Below are 11,642 nucleotides of genomic sequence, written 5' to 3'. Positions count from 1 at the left end.
AAAGAATCTACTTTCTTATAGATAACCCTGAATTATTACTTAATATTTACTATGTTTCATCTAGAATGCTATTAACTCCCACTGGACAGCCCCCAGCTCCACATTTTTATGGCTCACCTAACCCATGGTGGCTTCTCCTTCCTCCTCCTGAATCTCCTCTCTTCCCTGTCTCCTCAGACCTCAAGCCTGAGAAATCTAAACCCCACTTATGTGCCCGGCTATTGGCTGTTGGCATCATTATTTACCAATCAGAAATAACTTGGAGGCAGAGTCACGGGTCTATGTGTAGACTCCAAGTCTTGCGGGCCCACATGTAGCATTACAATAGAGAACAAGACCAAACCTCAACATTGTTGTTTTTGCCTTAAACTATCTTTAAAATGTTTTTGATGAAGGGGGATCTTAAATATTTACAATTTTTGGCATTCAGACTGCTAGGCTTAAGAGTGAGCACACAACCCCACTGACCCATCTCATAATTCCTGCAGTGGTTTTTATATGTATGTGCCTTTACCCTGGTCAGGGTTCATTAAGCTTCTCAAATACATCTTATCAAAAACTCATGTTTGAATACTGCTTCCAGAAGAAAAAAAAAGATGACATTCTTTAGTATATTACCCAAGCCGTTCATGAGCTTAGCTGTCTCCTTCATTTTCTTGAGGTTTCCTCTGGCCTCTCTCCCCAGTGCGCTTCTGCCACCACCAGCAAATGTGCCCATTAGCCTTTGTGTCCTCTCGTTCCCTGCTCCTTCACTTCTCTCTTTCACCTTTGCCAATAAAATACACAGACGTGAAAGCCATGAGTCAGCCCACATTCAAATGATCTTTGGAGTATTTCCTGACCCTGCCCAAGTCTGAGGTAGTCTGAATTTTCCTATGACAGCATAGATCACACTGAGCCCATTTATCCGTCTCTTCCTTGGCAGAGAGAGGGGATGCTGAATACAAAGTATGTCTCTTTTATATCTTTATAGCTCTATTTTTGAGGCCCAATAAAGTTCCTGGCACATAGTAAATATCTTTACTTGTGTTTTAGTATTTTATTTAAATATCTACATTAAATATTTTAAATATAGATGTTTTGCCTGCATATATGTCTATGGGCCAATGAGGCCAAAAGATGATGTTGGATTCCCTGAAGTTACAGGAGGTTGTGAGTGTCCATGTCAGTGCTGGAATCAAACCCAGGTCCTTTTGAAGAGTGACCAGTGCTCTTAACTGCTGAGCACTGCTTAGCCACTCTCTGGCCCCCATGTACTTGTTTCTTAAATTACTTATTTCTTCAGTAAGCAAATAATTATGTGGTCTGTGGGCATCCAGACTTTCTGATCCTAAGATTATTTGAAAATCCTTAGTTTCTTGTCTTGAAATATATGTCTGATTCCTTGGCATTAATGTTTTTTCTTCCAGGTTCTAGGTAGTCTATCAAAAGAAATTGAGGCAGGTTACCTCTAAGCCTTCTGGTGAGCCAGTATTGGGTTTTCTCTATACTTCTCACCACCACCATATACGCATACCTGGGTATTTAGAATGGGTATAGACTTAGCTGAGCACTGCAACAACATACCCATACCTTGGTTTGGGTTTCTCATTATCAAATTAAAATTAGCTAATATATACATTGAACAGTTCTGAACTCTCTCCACTTATCTTTTGAATTTATATTTATTGAATCTGGATGTCTGAAGAATTATGGATTTTCAGATGAACAAATTGTAGTACAGTGATCCAACAATGTTATTAATGCTGAACTTGAAGTTAAATGTAACTAACTGAACAAAGAAATTACGGGATTCTGTTAACGGTCCTGCTCCCTACAGTTTTATAATCTAATTTTCAAAACACTAAGAACTAGTAGATTTTTAGTACCTTGGATAATTTACTTGAAGTAGGTAAAGGAACGGGGTAGTTCTGATTTGCAGAAGAAATCTAAACAACCAAAGAGACTGCCATGTCAAGAGGAAGTTAGAGTTCACTGGGCACTTGAAATTGGTTGGGGGTTGGGGTGCCACAGCCAGGGGAGACTGGCTGTGGGCAGGAACCCAATGGCACCAAAGACACAAGACCAGCCTTGTTTAGTCAACTACAATCCAGAACCTTCAGGCTTCGTGAATGAGTGACTATGGCAACAGTCCCCGCCCCAAACCCCTTTGCGCGTGCACGACTCAGAGCCAGCAGTAGGCTCCGCCACAACGGATGCTTTCTTCTCTCTGTCAGAAAACTACAGTTCCCAAGAGCCCTCTCGGCACCGCCTCCCGATGTGGCCCTGCCCCTTACCCATATGCCCCGCCCTCCCGCTAGTCCCAGTCCCTCCCTCCCAGTGTGTGTCAGTGACCCAAAGGCGGTTGGAGGCGGAGGAACGGTCGGGGGCGCCGCCGCCTCCTTCTCCAGCGCCAGCAACAGCAGCAGCAGCAGCAGCGGCGGCCGCGACGACAGCAGCAGCGGCAACAGCGGCCGTGCGGCGCCATCGGATCTGATCTGCCTGCAGCCCGGGGAGCTCACCACCAAGCGGGCCCGAACCTCTCTCTCGTCCGCGCTCCTCCGCACTCGGCTCGGCGTTCCACTCGGCCTCGCGGGCTTCGGCGGCTGGCGGGAAGGCAGCGGGTTCCGCCGGTGCCTGCGTTCAACCGGTGCTCGCGCCACCCCCGCGCCCCGGGTGTCCGTGCGGCGGGCCGAGCTGGCGTTCCGGCCCCCAGCAGTCGTCCGGTGAGTGCGGCGCGGGCGGGGAACGGGGGCGCGAGGGCCGGCGGCGCGGAACTTCCTCCGAACCTGTGCCGGTGGCGGCGCGGCGGCCTTGCGCGCCCGCCCGTCCGTCCGCGGGGAGGCGGCGGCGGCGGCGGCGGCGGCGGCGGCGGGGAGCAGAGTTTGCGGCGCCGCATCCCGCGCGGTGGGAGGAAGCGCCTTTGTGAAGAGCTGCCCGGAACGCCCTCCCCCACGGCTGGAGCGGGCGCGCGGCAGAGGGGAGCTCCAGCTCGGCGGCCCGGGTTCTTGCTCCCGCGGCCCGGCTGCAGGCCGGCGGAGTGGAAGGGGAACAAAGGGGCGGTGGGCTTTTCTTTTGTTTGTGTGAATCTGATAACTTCTCTGCTTCCTTACATAACGCAGACTTCCAAGTTAGTCATTCTTTTTATTGTTATGATTATTGTCATCATCTCTGCGTGCCTCTACGTTTCCTTTCATCTTGGGATCTCACAGCATTCTAAAAACACTAATTAATTTCACCTCCCGGCCCTTGCCAAGCCCGTTTCCATACATGGGTAAACTGAGGTCCAGAAAGCCCTCAAATTGATGGATACGCTTCATGTACCGCGCCTGGTGTCTGAGGCTCCGAAAGCGTTTATGAGTAATAACTCATTCTCCAAATGCCCTGTGGAAAAGTTAAAGATGCTCATTTTACTTACAGGTTAAGTGAAGTCTGGAAGAAGTCTAGGTAATTGTTAGGTAGTTGAAACAATAATTCGTTTTGAACAGTGTTTGAATATTAAAACCTCAAAGGACTTTCTGAAAAATGTTCCGAGTGGTGAAGATACTGAAGTCATAAACTCACTTCACCATATATTATGTTTATATGTGCAAGTCTCTTACAAAGTCAGACAGCAACGATGAGGGGAGGGGATAGTTTTTACTTAGCCCACATTTAACATATCTAATCACTACACACAATATGAGCGGTGGTTCGAGCCCTAGCACTCTTTCCATCAACAAATGTTGAGCATCTCCTCCATAGGGTGCTTGATTATACCAAGAATTGAAGCTTTTGTGTATCAGAGGTCTGTTTTGATTCAAAGGCTCCTTTACTTTCTGGTAGTAGAATGAATGTTACTTTGTCTTTGTAGCAGGTGATCTTTTGTGTCAGATAGGACTATGTTGTCTTTCTCCATATTAACCTAGTTTGCCTACTAGTGTGAATTTAAAGTTTTTGAATTGTGGAAAGGGTGCAGTTCCTCAATTTCTTCAGTTTCAGTTTATGATACGTTTTCACAGGTAACAATATATTTTTTCAGAATACTCAAATACCCATACTTGAAACATTCTCATTGTCTAAATACAGCATATAAATTCTTGGGTTTTTTTTTTTTCCCACACTTAACATCTGTAGTAAATACTCTGAGGGCAATTAATCTCTGTACTTTTAAACACTTTTAGTACCAAATGGGAGGTGTGAAAAGTTTAAATCAAGTGTTATGTCTACAAGTTCCTTTCCTAAGATGTATGAGATTTAGAACTGTAATAGCATTATTTTCGTTTACACACTTAATTTTGTAATTCCCCCAGATTTTAAATCTAGTAGGTGTGTCAAAAAACGAAAGTGAGACTAGGTATTTTTTCCTCTGTTCCCTAACCTATCCCCTTTCTGAAGTTTGTTAAGAGATCTGTTTAGCAATTTGAAAATAGAACAGTTAAGTGTATGGAAGATTGCTTATATGGTTATAGTGTCTCATCTGATAAATTTAAGGAAACTTATCACCTAGGTTTTTAGTGTAAAACAGTAAACTGGAAATGAGCTTAGTTACAGATTTGGGGGTTATTTATGTGTTCCTTAAAATTGGCATTTAAGTAACCTTACATTGAACTTTTTCCATAGTACTTACTAACCAGCTTTGGCAGGGCCATTTGTACTCTAAAGGAATCCTCTAACAGTGCCTTTGCCCTGTCCGATTCTAGGAGTCCAGAGGCAGAAGTTAGTGAAGTCTGGCTTTGCTGCTTTCTTGAGTTCTATGGGACCCTTTAAAACAAATGGCTGAACACTACAGGACAGGAAATGGAGCTACTGAGGCAGTTTTCAGGGGGAAGCCTCAGAAGGTTCCTATTTGCCTTAGTTTCTGCTTCTGTTTTACTTGTCAAAAATGTCAGTTGTATTTTAAGTCCCTTGATCTAGAATGTGCTCCACTGTGGTTGCCAGTTGATAGGTGTGAAGGGCTATAGAGTTCTGCTCTGTGAACAGTTTTTCTGTTCACAGAGAAATGTAAAGCAGATTGAAAAACCCATTGATAGAACCAAAATTAATAAATGGATAAGGCAACTGAGAAAGATTTTAGGAAGTATAATGTTAAATATTCCTGGAAACATTTATAAATAAGGAACAAAATTCTAGTTAAAGTCCTAGACAATAAATTACACATAGCACACAATCTTTCAGTTTATAGATTTGTAGCCATCTTTCTCAGAGTCCTTCTTCATATATCATAGAAAAGTCTATATAAGATACTCTTTCAAATGACTCAGGTTGTTCAAGAGTTTCTTACTACACTCTGTGATAGAGTATTTATACATCATTGTTAGAGTCTCACCTCTGCTAGGGAAAGCTCACCTCAGCCTACACTAATTTGTAGGATCTTAAAACAAGAAATACAGGCCACTCAGAGATCTAGATATGATTTCAAGTTATCTGTTAGCCTTTTCTATGCCGCTTTAATAGATCAGTGCTTGGAAATACTGTTTAATATGCTATACTTAGTAAATTCTAAGTCATTTTTGTTCTGGTGAAATGAATCTGTGTTAAAGAGAAGCATGAGATTTCCTGGGTGAGTTTACAGGTTTGGTTTTGTTTGAGAGTTTTTTCCGATCAGATTTTGCCTTGTGGTATTTCCCACCCTAGCCTTGAACTGAAGGTCCTCCTCCCTAGTCTCTCCAGCAGCGCTCCACACCTGGGAGATTGGAATCTTTTGATGAAATAGGTAGCTACTTTCAGAAATAATTTAGAGAAAAAGGGCTCGCTCCATTGGATGACTTAAGAGAAACAAATTACACATGATTCTTAAAACATTTTTCTCCCAAGAATGTTACATGGGATATTTTAGATGACTAAGATCAAGGAAGATGATGGTGATGATGATGATGATGGTGGTGGTGGTGATTTTACCATGGTAAATGCCACTTCAGACAAACAGAGTTTTGCATTTTACTTATTTTTGTGTGTGAGCAAGATGCATGTTTGTTACCCACATATAGAAGCTTTTTCTTACAGGTAGATTCCAGAGAACAGTTGTGGGAGTTGGTTCTCTTTGTCCACTGTGTGGGTCTAAAGATTGAATTCAGATCATCAGGCTTGGTTGAGGCCTCATGTACCTTTACTCTTGTATCTTGTAATATTACACTTCAAAATACCATTTACAGAAAAATAGAATGTTACTGATGCTTATAAATGTGAAAATTCTAATTCAGCACACATGGAATTTACTTCCTTTTCAAAGCATTTGTTGTTTTTATTTTATAATGAACCTCTTGGGATGGGAGTAACTGTAAAAATATGTAGTTTCCCATCATTTTCTACTTTTGTTTTTTGCCACAATTTGCTCTATCCCACCCCAGCTTTCTAGAATAAGCAAAGAAATATTTAAAGACACGTAAGCACTCTTACTTATTATACTAAATGCCAGCTGAATTTCAACATACAAAGTATGCTCAACTCTGTTTTGAAAGTAGAAGTATACCTCTTAAGTCATTAAAGCAAGCAGTATCAAATAAATACCACGTTATGTTCTAAATTCTGATTGCTTAGTAGTGTGCTGTTGTACTGTGTTTAGCAGACTGGGGTTCTAGGTTTCATTTATTGCTACTAGAATTAGATAAGAAAGCCAAACTATTTCTTCATTAAATACTGGGTTTAGGGAAGGGTCTAGTTGTTGACATGTCACACTAAGTTCTCATGGTTACTTCACATTTTAATCACAAGACTCAAACAGTAAAATGATTGCACATACTGAGGGTGGTGCATAGCAGTTGCTAGCATCTATGAGGCCCTGGGTTCTAACCCCAGCACCACTACAATTAAAAATTTTAAAGTATTTCACATTTCAAGAGGGAATAGCCAGGTTTATTTCAATTGTATACTGCAAAAAGTAAGAGTAATAAGAAATTGTTAAGACTTAAAATTGCTTTAAGCAGGATAGCAACCAAATATATGTACTTGAGTTGAATGATGCTTTGAGCAAGTTAACTGTGAATGGGTATCTGTGGAAAATATGACAGTTTAAACTCTGGATGTTTAATGAAGAGGAATTGTCAGTTTTTCTTTCAAGGTATTATAATAGAAATCTTTACTTTGTAAAGGTAGTTAATAAAATATAATTTTTAGGGGCTGTGGAGATGACATAGGCACTATGGTGCTTCTTGGAAAAGCATGAGAGCCCAAGTTTGATCCTTGCATTCATATAAAAAGCCTGGCATGGTGTCACTTGTCTATCATTCCAGGACTGGGTAGGCATAAACAGGATGATTCCTGTGGCTTGCTAGCCAGCCAGTCTAGCTGAATCAAAGAGCCTATCTAAAAAGATTAGGTGGAACCAGAAACCAAACCAAACCAAACAAACCAACAAACCAAGCAAACAAAAGACTGAGGTGGACAGCCTTTGAGGAAAGCATCCAGTTTATGTCAACCTCTGGCCTCCTAGGATAGATGAACACACCCAATAGGATGTCTAGAAGTTTTTGTTTTAAGTTATTTGAAAAGGGAAAAACATTGATGGTATGTAATTGGCCTAGATTGAAAATAGTTTGGATGTCACACATATAGATAGAAGAAACATGGTAATACTTTGAACTTTTGTGTAATATTTAAAAATGTTGTATACATATGGAAGTATATGAAGGAAATAGTAGAGGGACTATGGAGAGAAAGGAAGGTAAAGGGACATCAGGAAAGACCATTTAGGGAGGTATCCTGCATAGGTGAATAATGCTCTTCCCAGACTTATGTTATTAAATAAAAGGTCCAGTGCCAGGTGTGGGATACCACATTATGAATTATCAGTCTTGGAGGTCCCAGAGTAGCCCCAAACAGTACAGGATACAGCCAGTTGCTCTTGGTTACCTACCAGAACTGGATAAAACCCTAATACTGAGATCATCTTTTACCTTGGTTGCAGGACATAGGGAAGTCATGTTGGAACTGAGCTCAAAGCTTCCCCTGCTGACCAGCTTGCACAGTGCTAGAAGGAACTATGTAGGTTTCTAGTGAAGAAAAGTTTATCAATGGTCTAAAAGCAACTGTGAACCATATAATCTACAATTCCAATTTACCAGGCAAGATGTGCCTACTTCTACAATAGTGGCATAACTATTTCAGTAGTAACCAACCAGTATTAGGTTGTATTATAAGTCTACTACACAGGGATAGTTCATACTAGGAACTTTTAACCCTGTCAAAAGCCCTGGATAAGGAGGCTCTAAAGGATAATGTAATTTGCTCACATACAATCACAGAGTATCAGGAGATAATGTCAGAATGGTAAAGAGCGTATTGAATAAAAAGGGTATGAGTAAATAGGGCTCACTATCCATTCTTGTTTTGTGTGTGTGTGTGTGTACATACACATATATGCATATGTACATACACATGTATATACATACACATATGTATATATAAAATAAACTATCTTTAGAGTAGACATTATAAAAACCATGTATTATTCAACATTAAGATTGCTCAGAATAGTTTTAAAAGTTCTTTTTTTTAATTGTCTTCAAGCCAGTCTAACAGCCACACATGAAAATAGTTCATTACTTTGTGTTTATTCTTTGACAAAATAGGAAGTAACATGAAGCTGTTTCTAAAAATCCACTCTGAGAAGGCAGTTACTATTTCTAAAAACAAATCCACCCATAATCCTAGAAGGAGTTTTAATAATATTCTGGGCAGTTACAGTATTTGGAATGAGGTATAACTCTGAATATGACTATGTGAAAAGCAACAAACTTGTTGGGATATTTATGTTCTAAATATTAAAACAATAAGTGCACATGGCCATGTACGTCTCTTAATGCTTACGTACTCAAAAACAGTTGTTGCACACAAGTTTCATACATACAATGCATTTACGGCTAAACTACTTTTAATGCTGGCCAATTAGTACAGCTTTCTTGTTGATGCCGCCTACAGTTGGGGAGTTGGAAGACTAACAAGTATAATGTTAAGAGATGCGTTTGGGGTTTGGGAGATCAGATGTAAGCTTGAAGACCTGAGTGGCTTAATGGAACCCATATAACAAAAGCAGAGCTTGGTGGCATGTACCTGTATCCCAGTACTACAGATGGATAGGGAGGCTCTCTCTAGCTCACTAGCTGGCTGGCTTTGCTGAAATGGTGAACTCCAGGTTCTTGAAGAGATTATATCTCAAAAGTAAGGAAAACAATTGAGGAAGACACCTCCATCAACCTCTGGCCATCACATGTGCACATGTGCAGATGAGTCTGACTTACAAATTGTGGATTCATGCTAAATTTCTCAGATCAGTTAATAGAGTTAAATCTTTATTATGGCAATAGGAAAATCAGATCTTTTAATGTTTGTAATAATCCTTGAGAATTTTAATATAGTGTATTTGGTCATTAGTCACTCTCACTGCTTCCATATCCACCTCACCCCATCTCCAACTTGGTATCTTAAAAAAGAATAGCCCATCCAGTCCAACTTGCTGCCCATTTATTCCTGGGTATAAGACCATTTACTGGAGCCTTGTTGACCTACCAGGGACCACACTCTAAAAGAGAACTCACCGTCTCTCTTCTAGAAGCCATCAACTGTCAGTAGTAGCCCTTCAGGTCCCTCCATGTTGGAATGTTGACTGGCTTGATCTTGTGCAGGCAGCTGTAGCTGTGGTGAATTCATGAGCACACCTGTCCTGTCAAGTCCAGAAGATAGTTTCACTCCCATGCTTCCTGGCTCCTGGCTCTTACAGTCTTCCTGCCTCCTCTTCTGCAGTGGTCCTTGAGCCTGGAGGAGATAGGGAGGATAGATGTTTCATATGTGGCTGATCACTCCACTGATGCTTACTCTTTGTACTTTGACAAGTTGTGAATTCCTGCATTAACTTCCATACACTACACAGAAGAAACTTCCCTGATGAGGTGTGAGAGCTGCCCTAATCTGGGCATAGAGAGATGCATTAGAGAGCAGTTCAGTGCTGTGTCATTTTAGCAGAACAGTAGTAGTGGGTTTTGGACCCTATGACCTCCCAAACATGGATTGAAAAAAATGAATCTTATCCAAATGTTTAAACATTCAGAAATTCATCATTAGAGATTTTTAGGAAGTTTGTCCATGGAACAGTGTATATGTAGGTATTGTTAATTTTGAAAACAATGCTTCTTTGTACTATAGTTAATGTTTCTAAACAGACAAATGAAACTTATCTAGATGTTTTAATAAAAATTACATTTTCTAGTTATGTCTAATAAGGGGGAAATTCTACCTTTTCATTCATATTTTTAGAATTTAATGGCAGTAATCAGAATTTATGAACTTTAATTTTATGATTAATTATGTAGTAGCCATTAAGACTGTGCATGAATATCTGTCTTAAGAATACTTTATGGATTCAGGAAGACAAACGTTAAACCATGGCTATGTTCCTTCATAACTTTGAGAAGGCTGGTGAACACTGCCCTGGCTTAAAGCCTTGATTAGCCATATTTTGGCTGTGCCAAGGTTGAGCTGGTTTCCCCAACTCTTGCTGACCTCTCTCCAGATATTCAGAGAGTGAAAGATATAATTCAAAGTGCTGAAACTGGTAGCTTCAAACAGCTTACAGTTAAGGAAGCTATGCTGAATGGTTGGATGGCCACTGAGGTATGGATGTGGTTTTATATCAGAGACATTCTAAGCAAATGTGGCATTATTGGCATTATGATGTTTGAAGACAAATCTTTAACATCAGATTTTATTTGAGTTCTTATTTGAATGTTCTTGGACCATGTGCAGTGAGACTGCAATCTGAGTAAAATACTAGCTTTCGAATTAGAAATAAAAGGAATATTTCATTGAAGTTTTGTTTACTGTTTGTTGGTTGATTGGTTTGGTTGAGACAGAGTCACTATATATAGTCCCAGAACTCACTATATAGAACAGACTGGCCTTAAACTCAGAGGTCTGCCTGCTTCTGCCTCTGGAATACTGGAATTAAAGGCATGTACCACCATGCCCAGCTGTATTAAGAATACTTTAGCAAAGCTCTCTCTTAAAATATCTTCTGTGAATTGTTAGGTGTGTGTGTGTGTGTGTATGTGTGTGTGTGTACTCAGGCTTAGTCCTTGTGTAAACGTACAATCAGAAAGCAGGAACTAAACTGTATTAATGTATTTTAAACACTTTTGCTAGTATGAAATATAGAACAACCTATGTTTAATTCTTGGACTTTTTGTTAATTCTGAAAGTTTTAAAAGCCATCTTTGGTTCACATGTAAAATGTGGCAGATAAAAAAAAAATCTTAGCCCACAACACCCAGAGGAAGCTCCACTCCCAGGTGCTCTGACACACCCGGGATCAGAAGTAAGCAGGAACCAACATCTGTCCCAACACTGGGAGTAACTGGTACCAGTGGGACCAGGCACACAGGAACTCTGCCAGCCCAGTGACTTGGGTTCCTTCCGGTCTGTCTGGGCTGGTGTCCAGAGCAGACCTTGGGCACAAGCTCTGCAGCCAGTCCCACAACACCCAGAGGAAGCTCCACTCCCAGGCGCTCTGACACACCCTGGATTAGAGGTGAGCAGGAACCAACATCTGTCCCAACACTGGGAGTAACTGGAACCAGCAGGATCAGGCACACAGGAACTCCACCAGCCCAGTGACTTGGGTTACTTCCGGTCTGTCTGGGTTAGTGTTCTGAGCAGACCTTGGGCACAAGCTCTGCAGCCAGTCCCACAAC

At 41.1% G+C, this 11,642-nt stretch overlaps 2 protein-coding genes across 3 annotated transcripts in view; one reads left to right on the top strand and one right to left on the bottom strand.

The window, feature by feature from the left end:
* The window catches only part of LOC116070920 (predicted GPI-anchored protein 58), a 19,543-nt gene extending 16,244 nt beyond the window's left edge, over window positions 1-3,299 (bottom strand). Inside the window, exons 1-3 of the mRNA XM_031342319.1 lie at window positions 3,233-3,299; window positions 2,502-3,004; window positions 619-766 (exon numbers count right to left, since the gene is read on the bottom strand). Of these exons, the coding sequence (XP_031198179.1) occupies window positions 619-766; window positions 2,502-3,004; window positions 3,233-3,299 (718 nt within the window). The remainder of the gene's footprint in view (window positions 1-618; window positions 767-2,501; window positions 3,005-3,232) is intronic.
* The window catches only part of Peli1 (pellino E3 ubiquitin protein ligase 1), a 67,414-nt gene continuing 57,932 nt past the window's right edge, over window positions 2,161-11,642 (top strand). Inside the window, exon 1 of one of the 2 annotated variants that reach the window (XM_031342320.1) lies at window positions 2,161-2,705. The gene's annotated coding sequence lies outside the window, so the exon portion shown is untranslated. The remainder of the gene's footprint in view (window positions 2,706-11,642) is intronic. The other variant, XM_031342322.1, reaches the window with a different exon arrangement.

Source organism: Mastomys coucha, unplaced genomic scaffold (assembly GCF_008632895.1).
Source record: "Mastomys coucha isolate ucsf_1 unplaced genomic scaffold, UCSF_Mcou_1 pScaffold22, whole genome shotgun sequence".
In the NCBI taxonomy this organism is placed as follows: Eukaryota; Metazoa; Chordata; class Mammalia; order Rodentia; family Muridae; genus Mastomys; species Mastomys coucha.
This window is presented reverse-complemented; position numbering and strand designations above follow the sequence as displayed.